The sequence below is a fragment of the Microcebus murinus genome, chromosome 19 (assembly GCF_040939455.1).
Source record: "Microcebus murinus isolate Inina chromosome 19, M.murinus_Inina_mat1.0, whole genome shotgun sequence".
Lineage (NCBI taxonomy): Eukaryota > Metazoa > Chordata > Mammalia > Primates > Cheirogaleidae > Microcebus > Microcebus murinus.
This window is the reverse complement of record NC_134122.1, coordinates 51,533,454-51,556,686: the sequence shown is the minus strand read 5'-3', so window position 1 is coordinate 51,556,686 and position 23,233 is coordinate 51,533,454. Positions and strand designations below refer to the sequence as shown.

At 42.8% G+C, this 23,233-nt stretch overlaps 1 protein-coding gene across 3 annotated transcripts in view; it reads left to right on the top strand.

Moving 5' to 3' along the window:
* The window catches only part of SMYD3 (SET and MYND domain containing 3), a 536,942-nt gene that overhangs the window by 424,808 nt on the left and 88,901 nt on the right, over positions 1 to 23,233 (top strand). For 2 of the 3 annotated variants that reach the window (XM_075995539.1, XM_012751180.2), the window contains one exon: positions 22,771 to 22,858. The exons of the other annotated variant lie outside the window; for it this stretch is intronic. In XM_075995539.1, the coding sequence (XP_075851654.1) occupies positions 22,771 to 22,858 (88 nt within the window). The remainder of the gene's footprint in view (positions 1 to 22,770; positions 22,859 to 23,233) is intronic. 3 annotated transcript variants of the gene reach the window in all.

Sequence of the window (23,233 nt, the reverse complement as noted above, 5' to 3'; positions counted from 1 at the left end):
CTGTGGATACTGCACCTGATTGTGGAGGCAAAGGTGAAAGGTAAAGGAATATATTGGTCTAGAAGTTACCTTTTGACTTTTTCTTGAGACAGTCTCGCTCTGTTGTCCTAAGTAGAGTGCACTGGCCTCATCATAGCTCACCGTAACTCAGACTCCTGGGCTCAAGCCATCCTCCTGCCTTTGCCTCCCAAGTAGCTGGGTCTACAGGCACATGCCACAATGCCTGGCTGATGTTTTCTGTTTTTTAGTAGAGCCAGGGTCTCATTCTTGCTCAGGCTGGTCTTTAGACTTTTTTTTCTTCAAAGGTCCCTTCATTTGTTTACCTTTCATTTTAAAATGTTTAAAATGTTATCGTTATCCAATTCCCTTTTATCTTTATCCAAGTCCTTTGTATAGTAGAACTCTAGAATTAAGTATAGAAAAAAATATATTTTAGGTCGGTTTTGCCGCTGAATAATTTAGCATATTTTAATTATAATGTCTGTTCAAGACCCTGGGCTAACATCAGCTAATACTTCCACAGCCCACTGGGAGGAAGAGGCTAGGTCCCTCACGTAAGAAGAGACCGACTATTAGCTACTGTGGGGAGGTGATGGAGCCCTGACTCTCACACCCCGGCGAGGGCTGCGATTAGGATTGGGTCTTTTCTGTTCATAGCCTGAGCATTAACTCTGGAAATAAGGCTTCTGATATTGCTTAAGACTTAAATAGACTTAAGTCTCTTTTTGTTTGCTTATTTCTCATCCATAATTATCATTTTTATCTCCAGTCCTTCAGCAAGTCTGCTTGAATCTCCCTCTCCCCTCCTTCTCTTCTCTCCTCCCTCTTTCTTCCTCAGATATTTTGTGAGGTAAGGCTCACCATATGCTAACCATAGGAATCCTGCATTCTAGTAGATACCCAGGCACACAGTTTAATTCAGTATGGAAGCCTGTTTGAGGTGTAGTGGGCAGAGAAGAGAAAAATTTCTCCCTGGTCAGTCAAGAAAGACTTGACAGAGGAGGAGACTTTTGACCTGAGACGTTAAGACTGTATAGGAGTTTTCAGTGAGGTAGATTCAAAGGGATTTCAGGCTGGAGAACACACCAGAGACTTGCATGTCCCAGAGACTCGCAAGAACGTGGTATATCAGGGAACTGCAAATGGTTGGTAGTGCTGGAGAATAAAGGCTGGCAAGGCTAGTGGTGGGGAGTGATGGATGCGGTGTGCCAGCCAAAGGTTTTGAATTTCCATCATGGAGGAATGGGAAGCCATTGAAGAACAGCAGGGTTTGGCTTTTGACCGGCAACAGCCAGAAAGATATGAACAAGTATATAGAACCAAGAAGTCAGAAACAATTGCACAAAGAAGACCCAAATATCTGAAAACCAAGCAGTAAGTTAGCATGGCCCTCACACCATCGCACCCAGTAGAAGGGCTGGCGGAGAGCTGCCTTTGCATGGCTGCCATGGCAGCATTCCCCCTCCCCCACAAAGAATGAGATGCCACTGGGTCCGATTAATACCCGAGGATATGGCAAATGGTTTATTTCAAATACTCATTTGCTTACAGGCTGTTTCTGGGTGTTTCAATTAAAGATTAGGACATTTACCAATTGTTCTGAGTATTAATTGCTGAGGAGAGGGTGTGATGGTCTCTAAACCGGCTCTGCTTCCCAGTAATTAGGATTTCGCATTGCTTTGGTGCAGGCATCAGCATATTTTCTGTTTTCTTTTCTTTCAAGCTTTATTGCCAAGTCATTTTCAGACCCTGAGAACTCTAACAAGTAAAGAGATGTAGGCTCTCTCTGTCTCTGTTTTGATATGTAAATTAGAATCCTGGGATTATTAAAGCATTGGTAGTGCTTTCCTGTCTGTAACATTAAAATTTGAAAGCTGCAGCTAAAGACTCATAAAACAGTTGTCTCCACTTTTGTCATTAAACCCCTCTATGCAATAAATTTACTCATCCTTAATTTGGAATCATCTTTCTTTTCTTAGAATTTAGTCAATCTTGGCATTTTTAAATACCTTTTTATATTAATTTATTTATTTATTGTGCCTTTTAAAACAGAACACAAAGTAGCAGCCAATTAATAAATTATGCTTTCTACAACTGAAATAAAAACATGTTAATTATTTCTAAACAATTAGGCTGTGTTCAACATGCGAGAATGCCCCAGTGTGGGTAACAAACATAGCCTCAGAAGATGAGAAAAATTGCCCTAATTCAACATCGTATAAATGAATACCTACTTTTTTACAACTGTGTCATGTTGTAAGGTCAGTTAAAATCGTTATAAAAGTGTGAAAATCATTGTGAATGCTTACCTCCTTAATTTTATATCATTGCCTTTCAGCTCAACAAAAATCCCAGAGCAGTGTTCTTCATGAGTTGTTCTGCAGCTGTCCTATAAGTAGGTCCAGTGGCCCCATAACTTAAAAGAGAAAAAAAGAACCTATGTGGTCAGAGGAATACTGCAAAAACATAAGCCTCTAAGGAAAGGTGAAGGGAGTAGGTACTCCCCTCCCTGCAAGAGCAAAGGAAGGCCTTATCCAGGCAGGGTAACCTGTGGTTTTCAGTCTTCCCTAAATTGGAGGAAACAGACTTAAACTGCAGGTATTTGGATTAGATGTACTGACCTTCTGGGCTTTTTTTTTTTTTTTTTTTTTTAATGATTTGGTGGCATTTCTTCTGTGGGTGTCTTCTAAGAACAAAGGTTTTCCATTGATTTTGTCTCTGCGTTCTCAGGAAGCTTTTCAGTCCTCAATTTTCTGGAACCCTTTGACCTGGATGAGTCCCTATATAGATTAGAAGTTTGGGATTAAAAAGAAAAGTCAGACGTTCTACCACTAAAGAAAGGAACTTTACCCTAGAAAATTGGACTTTTTTTTTTTTCTTTTTAAAACCACTGTCTCTGGGCTTGGACCATTTTCACCTTTGTTGCTTCCCATGACAGTCACCACGCCTTTACTGAATCCCTACTGCGTACTCAAAGGCCTAGAAGAAGACCCCAGTACCTCAAGCTCCCTGTAAAGCCCAAAATAGGCAAAAATGAGAAAAGGGTTAAGCTTATTAGATCTGTGCCTAAATTCTTATAGTATCAGGCCCATCTACCATAACATGGTATTCTGTGAGCCTAAATCAATAAAGGCTGCTTTACCCCATGAAGGACAATGAAGAACAAAGGGTGTTGAATGGTCAGAAAAAAAGAAATACTCCTCCCAGATCCTTTAGCATTGGTACTCCAAAAAGAAACATTACTATATTGGAAATGAACTTCTTGACTTCAGTTCCCCCAATTTTTTTGTTTTTGTTTTATAGTCTGTTTTTTTTCCTCTCTCTCTCTTTTTTTTGTTTTTGTTTTTTTGTTTTTTTGTTTTTTTGAAGACAGGGTCTTGCCTTACTGCCCTAGGCTGAAATGCTGAAGTGCAGTGGCACCATCATAGCTCACTGAAGGCTCCAACTCCTGGGCTTAAGCAATCCTCCTGCCTCAGTTTCCTGAGTAGCTGGGACTACAGGCATGCACCACTGCACCCAGCTAATTTTTTATTTTTTAAAATGTATTTTATAGAGACAGGGTCTCACTATATTGGCCAGGCTGGTCTCTAACTCCTGGTCTCAAATGATCCTCCTGTCTCAGCCTCCCAAAGTGCTGGGATTATAGGTGTGAGCCACCACATTCAGCCTCTATTCTGTTCTTTAAGCTAGAAAGAGAGAAGTGAGGGAGAGTTTTAAAGTCAAAGAATAGTAGACTGTTCTGTTCTTTAACCTAAAATAAGTGGAAGATAGCCAAATTATTTAAGGATGTTTTAGGTTTCACAGTTTTCTTCAGATGGTTTTCAGACTTGAACAAGACAATTCTGTCAAGTTTATTTATAGCGTGTTCCTCCACCTTAGTGCTGGGAGCCTACTTTAGATGTTATCTCGATTTTTCCAAGGTAATCTAATACTGCTATATACTTAGGAGAAAATAAACTGTTTCCATAATGCTATTGGTTTAGTGTCTGGTTACCAAGGGTACGTTCAGTGAAGAGCAGAAGGATTTTTAATATTAATAGCCAAGCTTTCAGGGATTGTTTATACCTTTTCACATGTGTCTTTTCAGACCCTAAAGATGAACAGACAGATTTAAATGTAAAATCATTAATATGGGCAATTACTGGGTATCAGTCTCAGTTTCTTTCTCTAACAATCACTGTGATTAGAAAGCGCAGCCTCCCCTTTCTATAGTATATTCTTAAAGTAGTTTGCCCATATAAGTCCCTTTATTGATTGAGATTTTCATGCTACCATAAGCTCATCTCAATTTTCACCCAGGAAAATTACTATTCCTGCCATGCAGCCTTTCAATTAAGTATGCTTTGCTATGAGATATATAATTTAGATTTTTTATTAATTTAAGCATTTTGTGTCAACAGAAGGTAGATCATTATTAACTGGTATAGTGTAGTGTCTCATAAAGTACATACATGTCATAGAAAAGTAATTAACTCGCTCATTCTATTGCAGAACAGATGTGTAACTGAATAAGAACGGGGACCCACGGGTACTCTAGTGCATTTGTTTATTTATTTTTTACTCATTAAATTGTTGACTTAAAGACCTCATTGCAAGTTTCACAAACTTTGTTCTCTTTTTCATCTCAACATCCACACCACCCCACCCCGCAGTGATTGGAAATAGGTTTAGAACTATTACCCAAAATTAAAAATTTGTTTTTGACTTATTTTGTAGTAACTTTAAGCAACAGGCTCTCTTTTCAGGTGAGAGGAAGGTTTGAAAGTACAGAAGATAGGCAGAGATGTTTGTTGTTGAAGACTGGGAGGAGGTTTAGCAGCAGCTGTTTGGGAGAGGGAGTTGGGTTAATAAACCCAACCAGCGTTTCCCAAGTAGCTTCAAGTCAAGATCACATGGCTAACAGCAGACTGTTGTCACTTCTTTCCTTTTTCCTCCTCCAGTAACCACTAAAATTCTATGAAAATTTCTTTAGCACAGTTCTCTCTTGCCTGAACTACTGCAAGAGCATCCTAAGTGGTCTGCCTATTTCTACTCTGCCACCCTGGAGTTTGGTGTTTGCACAAAAGTCAGAGAATGTTTTCAGGAGGGACCTCTTGAGCAACTTCCTTCTCACTTGGAAGGGGAGATCCCGCTCCCCAACAAGGCCGGCAGCCCCAGCAGGGCCTGGCTCCTGTTCACCTTTCTCGTCTTAACTCGGACTCAAGGCTGGAATATGCCAAGCTCTTCCCTGCCCTGGGGATTCGCACTTGGCTTCCCTCTGCATGAAATAGTCTGCCTGTAGCCTTGTGCTTGTCTAGCTCTTTGTCATTCTTCAGCCCTCGCCTTCAGCCTCACCTCCACAGGGAGCTATCCTTGACTACCCTGTGGAAATCAGCTGCTTCTGTCCCTGTTGTTTTTTGCCACGTCTTTATTTCCATTTTAGCACCAACAGACGTTACGCGTTATTTTTATTTCTGTGTATTTGCTTACTTGTTAAAAAATAAGAATGACCTTATCAGTCTTGTTCTGTGTTTTGTCTCAGTGCCCAAAACAGTACTTAATAAATTTCTGTTGTATGAATGAATATGTGACTAGAAGTTAAGCTCTGTAGGATATGCCAAGAATCCATATTACTTGATGCTTCAGAATGACTTTTACCCATGAAACAATTTCATGGTAGTTTAAACAACGGGCTGTCAGGAGGGTTATTCTTGTCCTTTCCTCCAACAGTTTTTAACATTGAACATAACCTGTCCCACTTCCCCACACCAAGACTTACAAACACACATGTAAACCACCCAGTGGAAAGACAGGATGTATATTCCCAATTATCATCTTGATAGAGTCCTTTCTATGTGTAGTTCATGCCACTGGCATTCTTTCCTCCTCTAAGAATGCACATATTTCCAGGGTTTGTGAAACCAGACTTTAAAAACACACAGTTGGTTTGGTGGTGTACTTAGATATATGAGTTTTCCAATCTGGTCAAGAATATCCACATTATTCTGTTGGAGATCTGTGTATTTTTACAGTTAACAAATTAAGAGAGTCGTTTCATAGGGGCCCATAAGCTCAGGATTGGAAGGGCCCTTAACGACCCCACCCAACCAGGGCAGGAATCTCCTCCATAATATCCCTTCTAGGTGGGTGTCCAGACTTCTTGTGAATGTTTTCGGTGGAGATCTCAGTGTACTTTCTTTGAGAAGACCATTCTACTCTTGGGCGACTATGATTGTCAAATTAATTAATCTTGCAAACTAAAAGCTGCCTCTTTTAACTTACATCAAGGTCTTAGTCCTGCTCCATGGAGCAATAAAAAGTAAATAGGTTCCTTTTTTCACCTACCAGTCTTCAAATACTTGAATATTTGAGGCATCATGGTGTAGTAAAATGCACTCAGTCTTTTTAATTATACAGCTGAGAGTTCAATCCATCTCCACCGCTTTCTAGCTACATGAACTTGAGGAAGTTACTTCATCTTTCTCAGCTACAGTCTGTCTGTCTGTATGTATATATGTAAGTGTGTTCATAGAGATGGGGTCTCACTGTGTTGCCCAAGCTGATCTCAAACACCTGGCCTCAAGCAGTCCTCCTGCCTTAGCCTCCCCAGTAGCTGGGATTACAGGTGTGAGCCACCATGCCCAGCATCTGCTATAGTCTTATCATCTATAATTTAGGGACTGAGGTGGTTTTTACCTTATATTTTGTTACAATTATTAAATGAGATAAAACATTTAAAGTAATTAACACAATAAATCCTCAATAAATGTTATTTTTGTTATTATTTGGCCAGCTGTTAGCCAGCTCTCTGAAACTCAGTCTCATCTGTAGAATAAGGAAATTGATTAAAATACCAAGGAGTGATTCAAGGCAGTTAATCCTAAAATATGGCCGGTTGTTCAGCCAGCTAGGAATCTATACATGCATTCACATCCTAACCAGATTTCATTATCTTACCCACAGAGTATTCTGAAAACCTTTGTCAAATCCTTGTTGAAATCAAATTATATGGTCTTAGTGATGTTTGATGCCATACACTTATACAGTCTTCATGAAAAAATGAGTTCAGATTGGCAGGATTTGTTCTTGGTGCTCCCGTGCTATTTCTAGTGAATGCCACTTTATTTTCTAGTTCTCAGTAAGCATCACTCAAATTAAAGATAGTAAGTTATCTGCTTGAAGGCTTTCATTATGCAGATTTTGCATTTTTGTTTATGTTTTCTTGGGACCGTATTTGCTAGGAGTCTGGTCTGCTGCTGCTCATTTTCTCTCAGTTCTTCAGAGAGGAATAATAGAAGTTCCATGATCATATTTACCACGTCCTTTCACTATCCTGGGATATGATTCATCTGAAATTACAGATGTAAACTTTTCTAAAATACGTTATTCTAGTCTCTCCTATTTGAGAATGTTTTCTTTGGGGAGAAAGGAGAAAAACTAAGAATTAAGTAACTTTCCGTTACCTGTTGGTGTTTTCCCACTTGCTCTGATTGGCGACCGTCTCCTCCATGCTTGCTTGCCTACACAGCCCTAGAGCATTTTTCATCAGTCATTCAGGATTGTCTTCCTCACGCTCTTCTTATAGGTGGTTCTGTCCTTGTGCTGTCTGCTCTGTCCTTTCTGTGATAGGACTGCTCGTGTGTGCTTAGCAATTGCTGCGAGCCAACTGCTGTGCGGAGCACTTCACACACATTATCTCATTTAGTCCTTTACCAACCCTATGAGGTAGGTCCTCTAACCCAGTGGGGCCAACCTTTTTGGCACCAGGGACCGGTTTCATGGAAGACAATCTTTCCACGGGTGGGGGGAGTGGAGCTCAGGCGGAGGTGCGAGCATGGGGAGCAGCTGCAAGGAGGCCAGAGCTCACTGCTGGCGGCCTCTGCTGTGCAGGGGAGGCTGTTCCTGAGTCTCTGATGGGGTGCTGGCAGAGGAGCTCTGCTGCCTGGTCCCTAACAGGCCACCTACCGGTACCAGTTCAGGGCTGGGAATCGCAGCGCTAATCTTATTTCCTACTGGGAAGTGCTTAACAGCTGTTTTGTCATCAGTGTTCTCAGATTTTGTTCTAGAAGGTGAACCAATGCCCTTGTACAAGCTAGAAATGAATAAAGCAAATGTGAGCCTAAGCAACTATCAAGCGTTGTGGAAACTCATAGTTTTCCGAGAGTTTGATGACTGTCGTGCCCTCGTTCTCAGGATTGCAGCTGCTTTGTTATAAAACGAAGAACAGAAAGCATTGAAATGAGAGTGGAGATGGGCAAGCAGTTCTCAACTGTGTTACCATGAAACAGAAATGCCACCTCTGGTGCTGCAGGTTAAACAAACAGCAAAGAAAACATACTGGTTTCATAGGCTCACTTGCGGTTAGAGCAAAGGGTCATTGCTCATTTGGAAATCTCACCATACCTGACTTCCTGTCCTCTTTGCACACTCATGTTTGTTTCTACCAACAACCTCAAATTTCTCTTTCTGCCATTTCTGCCTTGCCTGTCCCCAGCCATGCAGGCATAGCAGCATGTTCCTGCTGCTCCGGCACCTGCGACGCAGAGCAGTGCTGGTAAAACATCCCAGAATCCTACTGGCAGATGCCGTGGCTGCCCCTGGCCTTCCCTCTGCTGCGTTCCCACCTTGCCAAGTTGTGCTGCACGTCCCCAGCTAGCCTCCTTCCGCGCTCTGTCCCACAGCATTCCCTGAACCCTGGCTACTGCTCCATCCTTCTAAGCCCGTGCTTACTCTTGACTTCAGTAGATAGGGAAATAATAAAGCCCATCAAGCATCATATTCCTCACTCCCCACCCCTGCCGCCCACTCCCGACTCAGCTGTATCTACGCGCATCCTCTCTTCCTCTTGCCTCAGAAGAAAGGAGGACCTCCTTGCCAAAGCCTGTCCCCGCCACCCCCCTCCACCGGCCCTGCCCCACTGTGCTTCTCTAGCCACGCCCTCTGCTGGGGCCTGCCTCTGTCCCCTGACTCCTGCTCTTTGTCATACACATGCTCATGACTTTTCCATTGTAAAAAAAAAAAACAACTCTTTCCTCAACTCAGATTTTGCCTCTAACTACTGTTCCTCTTCAATTTGTGAAACTTCTTTAAAAAGTCATCTGCACACCTGCTTCTTTGTTTTCTCTGATGCCCACTGATGGGCTTTCACCATCATCACTCACTGAAACTGTCTCTCTCTGGTGTCACCAGTGAGCCCTTGATTCCAAGCCTCCTTTAAATCTCTTCCCCAGTGGCTCCTTTGTTGCGTTCTACAGCAGCCATCCCTCCCTTCCTCTTTCTGGGAATACTCCTCCCCTAGCTTCTGCACCTTTCTCTACTTCTCCTCGTTCGCCCCTTAAATATTGGGATTCTCCTGGATTGGGTGATCTCCTCTGCTCCCATCTCCAGATTCTACCAATTTGACGTTAACTTCCAAGCCTATACTTCCCACCTTTGCTTGTCTTCTGGGTCTAGTTTCATATTTCCAGCTCCCTCTGGGGCAGCGCTCCATGGCTTTCTGCAGACATCTCATATTCAGCGTGTCCAAAAGTGACCTCGCCTTTCCAAAACATCTGCCTTCTATATTCCCAGTCTTACCTGAAGGCTTCATCATGCACTCAATCACTAAAGGCAGATGCTCGGCAATTGTCCTAGTGTCTTCCTCCTCCTTTTTAAACTTTCTTAAACAAGTTCCTCACTCTCTGTCCCTGTCCCTAAGGCCACTGCATTATTCAGGTTCATGTCATCTCTTTCTAGTTTGTTGCAACATTTTCCTAACGGCCTTCCTGCCTTCAGTCTGACCACCTGTCAGTATATTTTCCATATAAATATTTGAAAAATACAGTGATTATACTTAAAATGCTCCTATGTCTCTATGTTGCCCACACAGGATGAAATTCAGGCCTTCATCTGTCTGACCCCTGCCCACCTCTTCATCCTCATGTCTAAACCTTTATCTCCTCCCCTTGCCCCCCATAAGCCATTTAATCCAGCCTTCTATTTTGAGGCCTGTGGACTTGTTCTGAAGCAGGCCTCCAGCCTAGGGGGCAAAAAGGAGCCTCCAGCTAAGGAAAAGCAGCCTCTGAGCAGGACAGAACTACCCCGCAAGGCCGCGAGGACTGAAGTGTGCCCCTCTCTCTCCCTGGCGCTGCTCCTACCATGCATGGGGGGACTAGGAATCCCAGACAGCTTGGTCTCCTCCCAGACCCTTCCATTTCCTCATGCTGCTCCCTCTGGACTGCCCTTCTTGCTGTTCTCCTCTTGGCTAAAACGTTTCCATAGCCTTCAGGCCTGAACTCAGGCATCATCTTCTCTAGGGCGCTTGCCCTAAGTCCTGGCTAGGCAAAGGGCCCTGCCTCTGTGTTCCTGCAATCCAGGGCTTCTTCCTCTGTTGTCACTCACCATATTTCATAAATGCTACATTTATGTGGCTGTTTCAACCCCCAGACTATAAGCCTCTCAAGGCTGAGGCCGTGTCTCGTCTGTGTGTTCGCAGTTCCAATGCTCGGCCCTGGTATGCATTTGGGAATTGTTACGTATTGAACTAAAGACAATCTGAAGGTACAGGATTTATTGCTCATAATGCTGTGGATATAGTCACTTTTTGTGTCTGTTGCAAATGCACTTATTTGTGCAAAGCAGAGAACTTGGGGGATGCAACTGTGGATTGAGTAGACAAGAAAAAGCCAGAACTAAGCACTATAGCAAAACTTAATGGTGTTGGCATGAAAAATGACAGTGTGATCATGCAGATTAGAAATTATGACTGAGGCAGTCATCTTGTTTATTTATTATTATTATTCATTAAATAATCTTATTTAATCCTGCAAAGACCCAGTTGGTGGTCCTTGGTCCTAACTGCACATTAGAATCACCTGGGGAATTTATAAAAAATCCACATATCTGCCTGCCCCCAAGAGATTCTGATATCATTTGCCTAGATGGGACCTGGGTCCCTGTATTCTTAAAAGCTCCTCAAGCTAAATGTATACCCACTGCACTAGGCCCTGACAGCAGAGAAGAGACCCAAAGCTGCAGGAACAAGAGGTCTGCAGTTTTGAGGGACAGTTGGAGCACTCAGTATCCCTTGAGACACATTTCTGGGAAATGTGAGCATGTCTGTGGGGGTCTGTGTGTGTGTGCACTATTGGTAGGGTCGGGGAGGAAGTAAGCACTCCTAGAGTGAATTAAAGTCTCTGATATATAAAAATAAGTATATTTAGAACAATGCGGTTCCCATTAGTGAAGAAAAGCCCCAGTTTTTAAGCCCTCTAAATGAAGTTTTGTGTATTCCTTTTCTTGCACAGCGCAAGAGGGATTTTTATATTTGTTTACTTCTGGGAAAGAAATTCTCACATATTCTAGTTGATAAGCATTTACTAACATTAAAATCTTACTTCCAAAGTAATCTAGAAAGTTAAATGAATAGTAAAACAAAAATGTTAAAGGCAAATGGCCAGGGCTATATAATTTTGACCCATAAAACATGTGACCCAAAAAGAAAAAAACTGATCCAGAGGTAATGGTTTTATAAATCCACTGAGGCTGGCATCATAGCATTCCCTGGGCCAAGGGGAAAAACAGTGGGGGTGGGAAAAGAGAGAATGTGCTATCTTGTACACCCACGCTTTGACAAGGACCTTATCAGAAATCAATACACAGATTATGTGTATATCTATACTGTTCGGGACAGGTTTGAGATTTGATGTTGCCATCATGCCAGGTCCTACTGAAAGATGCCCATGACTTGGGCAGCTGGGTGAGCAGTTCTTTGGGAGTGGAAGTCTTCTGAGTCTTTATTTCAATATATATTTCCAGTTCTCCCCCTGATTTCTAGCATGCCCTGAGTGAAATCACTTGCCCCTCCCCGTACCTCTTTTTCTTCCTGTGAAGTAGGGACACCTCTGACCATCATCTGGTAATGTTTATGAAGTTCCATCAGACCTTTGCTGGAAGGCTCTGTTAACAGTAATGCATGCTTGGTTTATGAGATGGTTACAAGAGAATGGAAGTGGGGGCAGGGTGCCAAACATGGCCAGTGCTTTTATCTTTGACATTACAAAGAGGTCCCCTGGCTGAAGGCCAGCCTAGGGTTTACTGGAATTTAAAATGCAGACATGTGCTTTCTGTTGGTAGGCCGCCAGGGGAGGCTCACTGTGCAGTGAGCCAACACTTTGCTTGCATGGGATGCAAAGTTTCCAGGAAGAGCATCTGAGTCCGGGTGATTTTGTGTAGAATCTCTCCACGGTATGAGGTAGGGCAAAAAGAGCAGTACCGTGGAATCTGGTCACTTCTTCTCTCAAACCTTAGAAATGTTAAAGGCAAATGGGCAGGACCATATAATTTTGACCCATAAAGAATGTGACCCAAAAAGAAGACAAAACTGATCAAGAGGTGTAATGATTTCATAAATCCTCCATGCATGGCATCATAGAATTCCTGGGGGCAAAGGGTAAAACCATCACTTCAGCCCAGGATTGATTGCCCTCTGGAATGACCCACTGTCAGCTTCTAGAAACAGATCTCTGCATGGACTTATTCACAGACTACAGAATTGTAGAATAATTGAGGGAACACTGGCTTTTTTCCCATTGAGAGACAAAATATAATTATGGGTCTTTAAAAAAAAAAACAAGGCTGGGATATTAAAGTAATTATTTCCCTCAAACTGTGACATATTTCCTTTGAACTTTAGCTTGTTTGACACATGGTCTGAGGATTTCAGTGCTGCAACAAAGTGTTAGTAAGAACTGGGGAATTTGTGCAACCTGACTCTGAAAAATTGTGGGACGCTATTGGGCACAGCATTAACAGATGTTAAGATTCTGATGTCAAAGAAAATAATTTCCTTTGGTTACCCCTGTGGTTACCTCCTAAAAAAAGTATGTCTAGACCTGTGTCCCAGGATTTGTTATCAGAAATTGTTATTGTGGACCCTAACTAAACTATTCCCTTGATTTGGAACCACAGATTAAATAATCTGATATGCTTGCTTGAGCAGATAAGCAAATATCGTGTATTTGCCTGACTTTGGAATATTGCCCATTATAATCACTATACATACAAATGTTAGAGGGAATGTGTGAATTAAATAATCACTGTCAAATTCTTGCCTTGGCAGAGTATAGTACTCTGTTGGGCATAGTCTTTGTTCAGTCCTGCATGTTGTCCGTGCTTTGGCTAGGGTAGTTTATACATGAGAAAACTCAGCTTAAAATAGAATGAAGGCAAAAAAAAATTATAATGAAGGGAGGTTTGCAATTTATCCCACAACCACAAATCCCAGAGTCTCTTCTTTCAGAATTTCCTGTCTCTCCACATGCACAACAGGTACCTTACATCGGTGACTAACGGAGCGGCAGGACTAGTGCTCATCTCCATGGTAACTCTCATCAAGTTCTCACCTGGTCGGCTGAACCCGGAGGCATTCTTAGCCTCTAGGTCTCACAGCTGGCTAGTGGCAGGGCTGAGATTGGGCCTCTTTAGTTCCAGTTTGGTGGTGCTGCCTGTCACAAATCCCCATACACCAGGTGCACACAACTCAAACTGTGCTGTTGTTCATCCTAGTTTTAAATGTGTCTGGAGCAACCACGTCTAGGCTACCCTAACCTTTGCTATCAGGACATTGCCCCTTAAACCTGACTTGAATCTGTTCTGCTGCAGTGTAAAGCATTTTCCTCTCTGTTTGTACAGGAGAGTGAAAGCAGCTGTTCCCAAAGAAGAAAATATGAAAGATGGAGGTGTCGCAGATTAGAGGAGATGAGGGCTGTGGTTTTGGTCTCCATTAAAACAAAACCTGCCCTGAAATTTAGAGGGCAGATTTGGAGGGTACTTTATCTTAATGGCTGTTGCTATTAGAAAAGTTTTTCTATAAAATCTTTGTGTTTTTCCCAGAGACTCAAACCTCCCACCTTGTGGTGTTTACACAAGATTGGCAGGATTCTACTGGGGATGCAAGTATAAGTTTACAGCTGCGTGAGCCATCCATTTGATAGTCTCTCTACAAATGTGAAAAGAATTTGCCTGAATGTGCTTTTGCAAGCCAAGCTCATGGCCTTCCGCTTCGTATGATCCCTATTGTATGTTCTGAGGAGCACATCGTTTCAGTATGAGAGGAGGGTGCAAGGAAGTGTCTCCTTTCTAAATGTCTTCATGTAGTGTTTAACTGCCTTTGTGTATTCAGCCGATCATGCTAGATTTCTACAAAATGCTGCATATAAAAGGCTGATTTTCAGGAAGCACTGCTGGCACGAGTAGGCTCTCAAACTGCCCTAAATGTATAGATACTACTTTTTATTCAAAGTTGACCTGATTTTATATAAGCATATACGCTTATTTCACTGGGGGAAGTTTTATTCGCTGGGATGGGAATACCCAGCGCAGAGCGGGGGGCAGTGCTGAGGTTGTAGCTGGAAAGGGCCTCCGGTGGTTCAAGAAGTTCTGACTTCACACACTCAAGGCTGTGGTCCCTTCCCCAGAAACCATGAGGGAGACATTCCCCTTCCTATGGCAGTTCTGTGTGGCTAGAGATCTAACCTTGATGCCACCGTGGGTTTGAATGTGTGCCCTTGTAGAAATTTGTAGTTGCAGTAGAGCCCTGTTTCTGCCCGAGACATGAAGTTAACTGGGCATTTGACAAACGCTGATAGGTGCAGTGGGAATGTAAAGTTGAATGGTAGTTAAATGGAACAGTGCCGCTAAGTGGTTTCTTGGGACCTTCTCCGTGACATCAGCATTTTTGTTTGCATCAGGCTTAGTGCCCCTACTTGCCCAAGTGCTCCTCTGTTGACTCCAAGGCAGTGGCAGCACTGGCCAGCGAGAGAAGGCTCTCCCACCTGAGAAGAAGACGTCTCTTCTGGGTCAGCCAGCTCAGGAAGCGGGGGGTGAGGGAGGAGGAGGGTGCAACTTCGAGCTCTTGAGAGGAGAGGATGTGAGTAGCTGCTTGGACTCGGAGTTCAGAGCCCTGCTACACCCGCTTGTGGACATCTGTTATAGGCACTGAGATCTCACAACTCTATGAAATAGATGAAAAAATTACCTTTGCATCCAATTTTATTTAATCTTGGCTTGCTAAGGTAGTTTTGGAATGTGGACTGATAACAGCATCTGGCTCACATCCTTTTCATTCGCATCACTCGTTGCTACGAGATAGTAGAGCAAGTGTCTTGAAACCAGGTGGAGCGTGCACAGAGGATCATGCCTGTGATGTTATTCGGTTAGTTGGTTATTTCAGAGGCTATTTGGTCTGGTTCTTGGTGCATGACAAGAGTTTGCTTGAAAGACAAAGTTGAGGACGAGCCCTCCAAGCAAAGGGAATTGGATGTGTGGACATGTGGGGGCATGGCATAGTTGGTTCTTTTTTTATTGTTCCAAAGTATTACAGGGGCACAAATGTTTTTGGTTATATGGATCACTTTTGTAATGCTTGGATCAAGGTTAAAAGTGTGCCTGTCACCCAGGGCATAGTTAGTTCTTGATGACATTGTAATATGCTCCCTCCTCCCTCCGCTAGGGTAACCCTGTTTCTCCTTCCCACCAAACACAGCTGACTGTAGTCAGCCTCCTGTTGGCTCTAGCCCTCTAGAGTGGGGACTGAGAACTCGGTACACTGAGCCATGTATGACATTAGCGCTTCTAGAGGGTGCAATGGAAAAGGTTAGAAGGTACATCAACTCAGAGAATTACCTCAAGAAGAAACTTGGCTTTGGGGAAGTTAAATGACTTGCCACGGTCACGCAGCTATGGAGCAGGGATTCAATTCCACATCTCAGGACTCTGAGTCCAGTGTTCTTTCCCTACGTTCTCCTAATTATTCTGTACGCTTGCTTGTTAATCGCTAATTAGATCATATTACAATTTGTTCTTGCTTCAAGTTAAGAACATTCCTTCCATTCCCTTCTTCCCTCCTTCCCCTCTATAATGGCCATTGACCAGTGTGCAGATATAATAGTGAATGCTCTATTTTTAGGTACTATTTTTCCACTTTATGAAAGAGCTGCTTTTCCCCTCAAGTTACATCTGAACTGCTTTCAGTCGATTTTGCCAAAGGAGGTGGAAATTGGTTCCAGCAGAGATACTTCCTGTTAATCATAAAGGTTTTGAATGATGTTGTGTATTAATCTATTAGTCCCAGTATATTATCCATGAACCAGAGTACCTCAGTCAAAGACGTTGCAAATTAAACTTTGTTTCCCCTCATAATTTTATATTTCAGGACTTCTTAGTCTCTCTCATGAGTGCAGACACTATATTTGAACCTCATTCTACTTTGGAAAAAAACAACAACATAAACTAAAAATCTTTTCTTCTTTTCAGATACTAGAATTATTGAATTACTGGAAAGGTTTATAAATGCTCATTAATTTTATTTTCCATCCTATACTCATCTCTCCCCAATCCAATCTAATTAGGGTTTGCATGCGGATTGGATGACAGGAAGTACTGGAAAGCAGATTGCCTTTCTCCTTTTCCTCTTCTTTTTAATGAGAACCATCTGAAATTAGCCCAGTGCATGAGTTTCAACATCAAACACTTGCGAGCTAAGTGAAGACATCTGTCTGAGTGTTCCAGATACAAGGTGGATCTGGGTGGATGCTCTGATGTTTAACCTGATAACGCCAGTGGTCACTGTCCCAAAGTTATGTGCAGCCATTCTTGCTGGATTCCAAGCTTATCCTATTGAAGAAACTTGGTTTCTAATTCACAGTAACTACTGGCACCTGGCAGGTATGCTGCCTACTCTGAAACACAAAGGAAGCATTTGTCCAGTTGAGTGTAATCATGTTGAGTGGCACCCTTTTATGTGGTAGTGGGATTATCTCACATCATCTGGTACCTATTTTTTACAGTTGAAGAAATGATCCTGGGGCATTGCTGTAGCAGCTATGTATGAGGAACCTAGATGGCCTCACTGAACCATCCAGGGATAGATGGGACCAGGTACCTTTGGGCCCAGAGAGCCACGAGAGACTTAGGATGATGTTCAGGAGAAAAGCCAGGGTGGTTAGCTGAGCCCACTTCCCAAATAACCCTTGATGCTGTTGCCAGAGAGCAGGCTCCTGAGCCAGCCTGGCATTTCCTGTGCTGGGGGAGGGGTCACATTTAGTTCTGAATGGTGGGCAGCGTCTGAGCATTTGGTACCTGCCAACAGCTGCAGTGGGAACATACCCTTTTCCAACAGAATTGTGATGTAGTCATGTTAGAAATGAGTCAAGGTAGAAGTGTGCTGTGAAAAGAACAACCTTTTTCCTTATCGGGATTCTCCTTGTTGTTCGTGGAATTAAGGTATTTTATTCTTGTAACACTGTTACCTATGGGTTGTGGAGAATCTCCTCTCTCTCCTCGCTCATTCACTCTATGTCCAAACACTAACTGCTGGCGCTGGGGATGCAGACATGAGCAGGGCACGGTCCCTTAGCTCTGAGGCTCGTTGGGGAAACATCGGATCATTAGTGCCAGCACCTGCTGAGAGAGGTGTGCGGAGCCGACGGTGCAGCCCAGGAGGGCCAGACTCACTCAGGGCGGAATTAGGGAGGACTTCCTCATGGGGGACATGGGGCTGAGTCCTAAAGGGGCAAATGGGAAGAAGCCAAAGAAGTAAACGGAGCGGTGAGCCAAGGAATGGGATGGTGATCTCCTGCAGGAGGTGGTGATCCACGTCCCGACAGAGTCCACGGTTGGAGGAGTGGGTTGGAGGAGTGGGTTGGAGGAGTGGGTGTAGCACGGCAAGAGAGGGAGACAGGCAAGGCGGGGTTGCAGGGTAGAGCTGTGAGGGGCAAGGATGGGGTGAATGAGTTAGAAGGGGTGTGTTGAAGGGTTTGAGTGGTTGGAGAAAGAAGGAAGAAATTAGGAGATTCATTTTTACCTGAAAATAGTGGCACAGTTCTGCTTTAAATGAACTAGTTCCATGATTTTACAGTTTAAATGACAATGAGCTTTTTAAGGACTTCTCTGGAGCTGTGCAAGAGTTTGGCCCCCAGAGGTAGAACTGAATTGCTCTGTGCTACTGAAATTGCTAGAGTGGTCATGTGGAAGGCATGTTAGGGTCGGCTAGACCGGCTGCTCACTTTGCAGGCGAGGTAGCTGAGGGCCAGGAAAGGAAGGCTTGTGCAGGGTCTCACCGCCGCAGGTGAGGGCGGGGTGCCGTCAGTACCAGAACCAGCAGGTCCTTAATCCTCTTGATCATTTCCCAGGAGAGTGGACTTTCCTAGGACCCTTCTGCTTTTAGTCTGAGTTATATTTATCACTTGCAGAAAATTCAGCAGTAGTACATTTGATGTTTTAAAAACATGTAAGCATAAAATGAATGTTTTTCACCTCCCCAAAGCAAATTTCAGGACTCACCCATTCGAGGCCTTTTTTATTTGATAAAGCTAAAATTTAAAGAAAAAAAATTTCCTAAACAACTGTGTCCTAAATGATATCAAGTGTCTTCGATGTGTTTGGATAAGAAATAATGGAAATAAGAACATAAATTTACTAAGTTTCATACCTCAGGGACTGTAGAAAAAGAACATAGTAATTTACTCTCCTACTTACAAATTGAAAAAGTAGATTTAAAGTGCACTTCCCTCAGTAGTCTCTCTCTTTCTCTACACACGTCCTATTTATCTGCGTGTGCAGCTGAGTGTTCTCCCCCAGCCCGTGCGGAGAGAGGGAGATGGGCCCCATCGGGCCCCATCGCAGGGGTAGTTGTGAGAAGAAATGTGGGATGTGAGGGGAGGGGGAGCGGCGGGCAAGGTGAGTTGTGAGCCCGAGAGTGTGGAGACAGTCCCCGCCAGCACAGTGGAATGCTCCAGGGAGTTGACACTAGCTGTTAGTGAGTGTAGCTTTGTCTAGCCCAGTATAAAGTGCTGTCGGAGGTATTGTTTCTAGATGTTTGGTAGCAATTTCAAAGCTTGCTTGCTCTTCTGTTAAGTAAATACAGGCTTAGGATCAACCTGAAAGAACAGCTAGCTAATCAGACTGTGTTCACTGATGGCAGATTTAGGTGTGAATATAATTCTCATTATGAAATTGTTCTGTCTGGGGCTGTGGTCTCACCCTGTTTGATAGAAGAATATAAGATCTGCTGTGGGTTCCATGTTGGGGGATTTTACTGTGTTTTTTCAAGTGCTGGTACAAGGAAGATCTTAGGAACCATGGGTTGAAGATATTTTGGATTTATAAACTCACAATCACAAGTTTCACCTTTTAAGCAAGCCCAAGAAAAAAGAATTCAAATTAAACATAAAGAATGAAGATAGTGGAAGGAACATGGGCTCTGAAGCCAAACAGGCCTGGGTTTGAATCCTGTGTCTGGCAATTAGGAGTAGAAGGACATTTGGACCAGTTACTTAAGCTTCAGGACTATCTTGTGCCTTATTTATAAATTGTAGGTATTGATGCCCTTCAAGTATGTTGTGAGGAATAATTGAAATATATGAAAGAGCTGGGTGCAGTGGCTCACCCCTAAAATCTTAGCAACTCAGGAGACTGAGGCAGGAGGATTGCTTGAGACCCGGAGTTAGAGACCAGCCTGGGTAACATAGCACAATCTCAACTCAAAAAGAAAAAAAGAAAAAATTTATCCAGGCATGGTGGCATGCACCAGTAGTCCCAGCTACTCAGGAGACTGAGGTGGGAGGACCACTTGGTCCCAGCAGTGCCAGGCTGCAGCGAGCTATCATCATGCCACTGCACTCTAGGCTGGGCAACAGAGTAGGATCCTATCTCTTAAAGAAAAAAAGAAAAGAAATGCATGCAAGAGATATCCAGATCATTAGCTAAATAACTGTTAGTTCTCTTCTTCCAGATTCATTCTGCAGACATTCAGTTGAGCATTTGTTACACATAAGACTCTATACTAGGTATTTGGAAGAGGCAGGATCAAAGAAGAATAAGACCTACATATTTAGCTCTAATGAGTTAATGCAGTTAAGTGGGGAAGATACAACATGCACACAAACTGCAGCCCATAAGCTCTGGCCATACTGGCCTCCATGCTGTTTCCAGAACATTCAGGCTTGTACCTGCCTAAGTACTTTGGCACTTGTTCTCCTCTCTCCCTAGAACTAGTGTCTCTTCCTTCATATTACTCAAATATTAATATCATCTTCTCAGTGAGACTTTACCTGATCACCCTGTTTAAAGTGGAACTGCCTGGTACCAGTATTCCTCACCCCTCTTCCCTCCTTTTACTCTTGACAAATATTTGCTTATACATAAGTATGTTTATTTTATGTGGCCCTGTGCTGCTCCTACCTCTTCAGTGTAAAGACCATGAGGATCTGATTTCTGTACTTCCCTATCCCCACTGCCTAGCAGTGCCTAGTAGGTACTCCAGTGTTCATGGAATAAATGATTAATGAAATTAATTAATTTTAGGCATAGGGAGGGGCACGCACAAAGAGCCCCAGTGGCCAGAAACACAAAATATAAGTTAGGGGCTATAGTAGTTTTCTATTGCAGCTGCATGATCATAAACTTAGTCACTTAAAACAACACACGTTTACTATTTTAGAATTCTGTCTGCCAGAAGCCTGACAAGAGTGTCAGTGGGTTAAAATCAGGTCCAGTATAACTTTCTGCAGTGACATAATTGTTCTACATCTGAGTTGTCCAATGTGGTACCCATAGCCACCTGTGGCCATTGGGCTCTTGAAATGTGGCTGGTTCATCTGAGGAATTTAATTTTTCATTTGTGCCTAATGTGAATTAATTTAAATTGAAGTAGCCACATGTGCCTGGTGGCTACTGTATTGGACAGTGCAGCTCTAAAGAACTAGGACTTGCTGAGCATGCTAAAGAGATCCCAACGGTGTGTCTGTGATAAGCAGAGTAGTATATGATGAATACAGCCTTTTGGTATCAGACAGACCTGGGTTTAAATTTTGGTTCCAAGCTAGTGATTTGGGGGCAAGTCACTTAATCTCTGTGAGTCTCAGTTTTGTTGTTCATAAAGTGGTTATGATCAGTGGTATATCAGGGAGGGGGGTGTTAGATGACCTCTGACCTGGAGGGGAAGAATATTTTACCTCTGAATTGTTTAGAGTTGTTGCATGTTGATAATCATCAGACCTACTTTCCTTTGGTTTTATTATTGGCTGTCAGTGTTCTGTAGACAATGTGTCTTCTCGTTACCTGATCACTCCCTGCCTGTATACCCCACTGGGGATGATCTCACATATATAAAAGAGCCATGTGAAGGTAAAACGAGACCACATGAGTAAAGCCCCCAGCACTGTGCCACATACGTCAAAACTATGGCTTGGTTTTCAGTCATTCAGCAAGTGCTGATCGAGCACCCACTGTGCCGGGCACTGTGCTAGATGCCAGAGACAAAATGGCACACAGGAGGGCTAGAGGACCTGCGTACGCAATAGGAGAGCAGGTGTTTCATAAGTGGTAGCTCATAATTTCATTCTGTTTTGATTGCTTTTTTTTGAGACAAAGTCTCACTCTGGAGTGCCATGGCGTCAGCCTAGCTCACAGCAACCTCAAACTCCTGGGCTTAAACGATCCCCCTGCCTCAGCCATCCAAGTAGCTGGGACCACAGGCACATGCCACCATGCCCAGCTAATTTTTTCTATTTCTGGTAGAGATGGAGTCTCACTTTTGCACAGGCTGGTCGTGGAACTCCTGAGCTCAAATGATCCGCCCACCTTGGCCTCCCAGAGTGCTAGGATTACAGGCGTGAGCCACTGCACCCGGCCTTGATTGCTTTTTAAAATGCTGGAAGGGCTTGTTTGTTTTGGTTTTAGTTTTTGTGGAAGTCACAATAGGTTCATATGGGTGTAGTTTTACTTATCTTCTTTTATTATCCTAGCTTCACTGTGATTGATAACTTCATACTTGATAAAGTTATATCTGTAGGTCTCTTACAAATAATTATTTTTCTCTTCTTCCCCTTGATTTAAAAAAAAACAACAGCTTTATTGAGATATAATTCACATATGACAAAATTCACCCAGTTGAAATGTATAATTCAGTGGTTTTTAGTCTCTTTACAGGGTTGTGCAACCAGCATCAGTCAATTTTAGAGCATTTTTGTCACCCTGAAAAGAAATCCTTACTCATTAGTGGTCACTCCCCAGTTCCCTCCAATGCCCTTCGCCCTGGGAAACCACTAATCTACTTTCTGTCTCTGTAGATTTACATATTCTGGACATTTCACATAAATGGAATCATATGTGTCTATCATGATTGGCTTCTTTCACTTAGCATGATTTTTAGGTTAATCCATGTTGTAGCATGTATCAGCCCCTCATCTTTTACTGATGAATAAAATTCCATTGTATGAATATATCACATTTTATTTATCCATTTATCAGTTATGGACATTTGAATTGTTTTCACTTTTTGGCTATTATGAACAATGTTGCCATGAATATTTGTGGACAAGTTTTTGTTGAACATATGTTTTCATTTTTCTTGGGTATATACCGAGGAGTGGAATCGTTAATATGATTAACTGTAATTGGTAATGTGGTAATTGTATGTTTAACTTTTGAGGAACTGCCTGACTGTTTTCCAAAGCTATATCATTTCATTTTCTCACCAGTGGTGTATGGCAGTTTCTGCTCCTCCACATCCTCGCCAGTACTTGCTGTTCTCTGTCTTTTTGATTATAGCCATGCTAGGGGGTAAGAAGTAGTATCTCATTGTGGTGTTGCTCTTGTATTTCCCTAGTGATAAATGATGTCAAGTATTGCTTCATATGCTTATGGGCCATTTGTATATCTTTCATGGAGAAATGTCTCTTCATATCCTTTGCTGATTTTTTAATTGGGTTATTTGTCTTCCTTTCATGTCTTTTAATTTGGTCTGAGCAGGATGCTGATATGCTAACTGGCGATGAGCAAGTATGGAAGGAAGTTCAAGAATCCCTGAAAAAAATTGAAGAACTGAAGGCACATTGGAGTATCCTTTCTCCGGCGGATTGAATTGGGCTGCTGGAATCGTTTCCTTTTTGGTTGGAGCCTAGCGTTAACGAGGTCACGGGCAGGGTTTGATCTCTCTATGAACCACTGGTCTTCATTCTGTTCCACAGTCACAAGCCACATCCCTGGCCCCAGCCAGCAGTTTGGGTGATGGCTTGGGAAGATTGTGGGGAGATCAGCGTCAATCCCTCATCACCAATAGGTAATAATCAAAATTCACAGCCCAGTGATAGTAGGAAAGTAAGTAGTAGTATCTATATGTAAAAGGTAACAAATTCCTAAATTCCCTTCCTCCCATAACTGCCTACATCTTTAGGAAAGAAGAGCTTAGAATCCTTATAATTTAATGCCACTA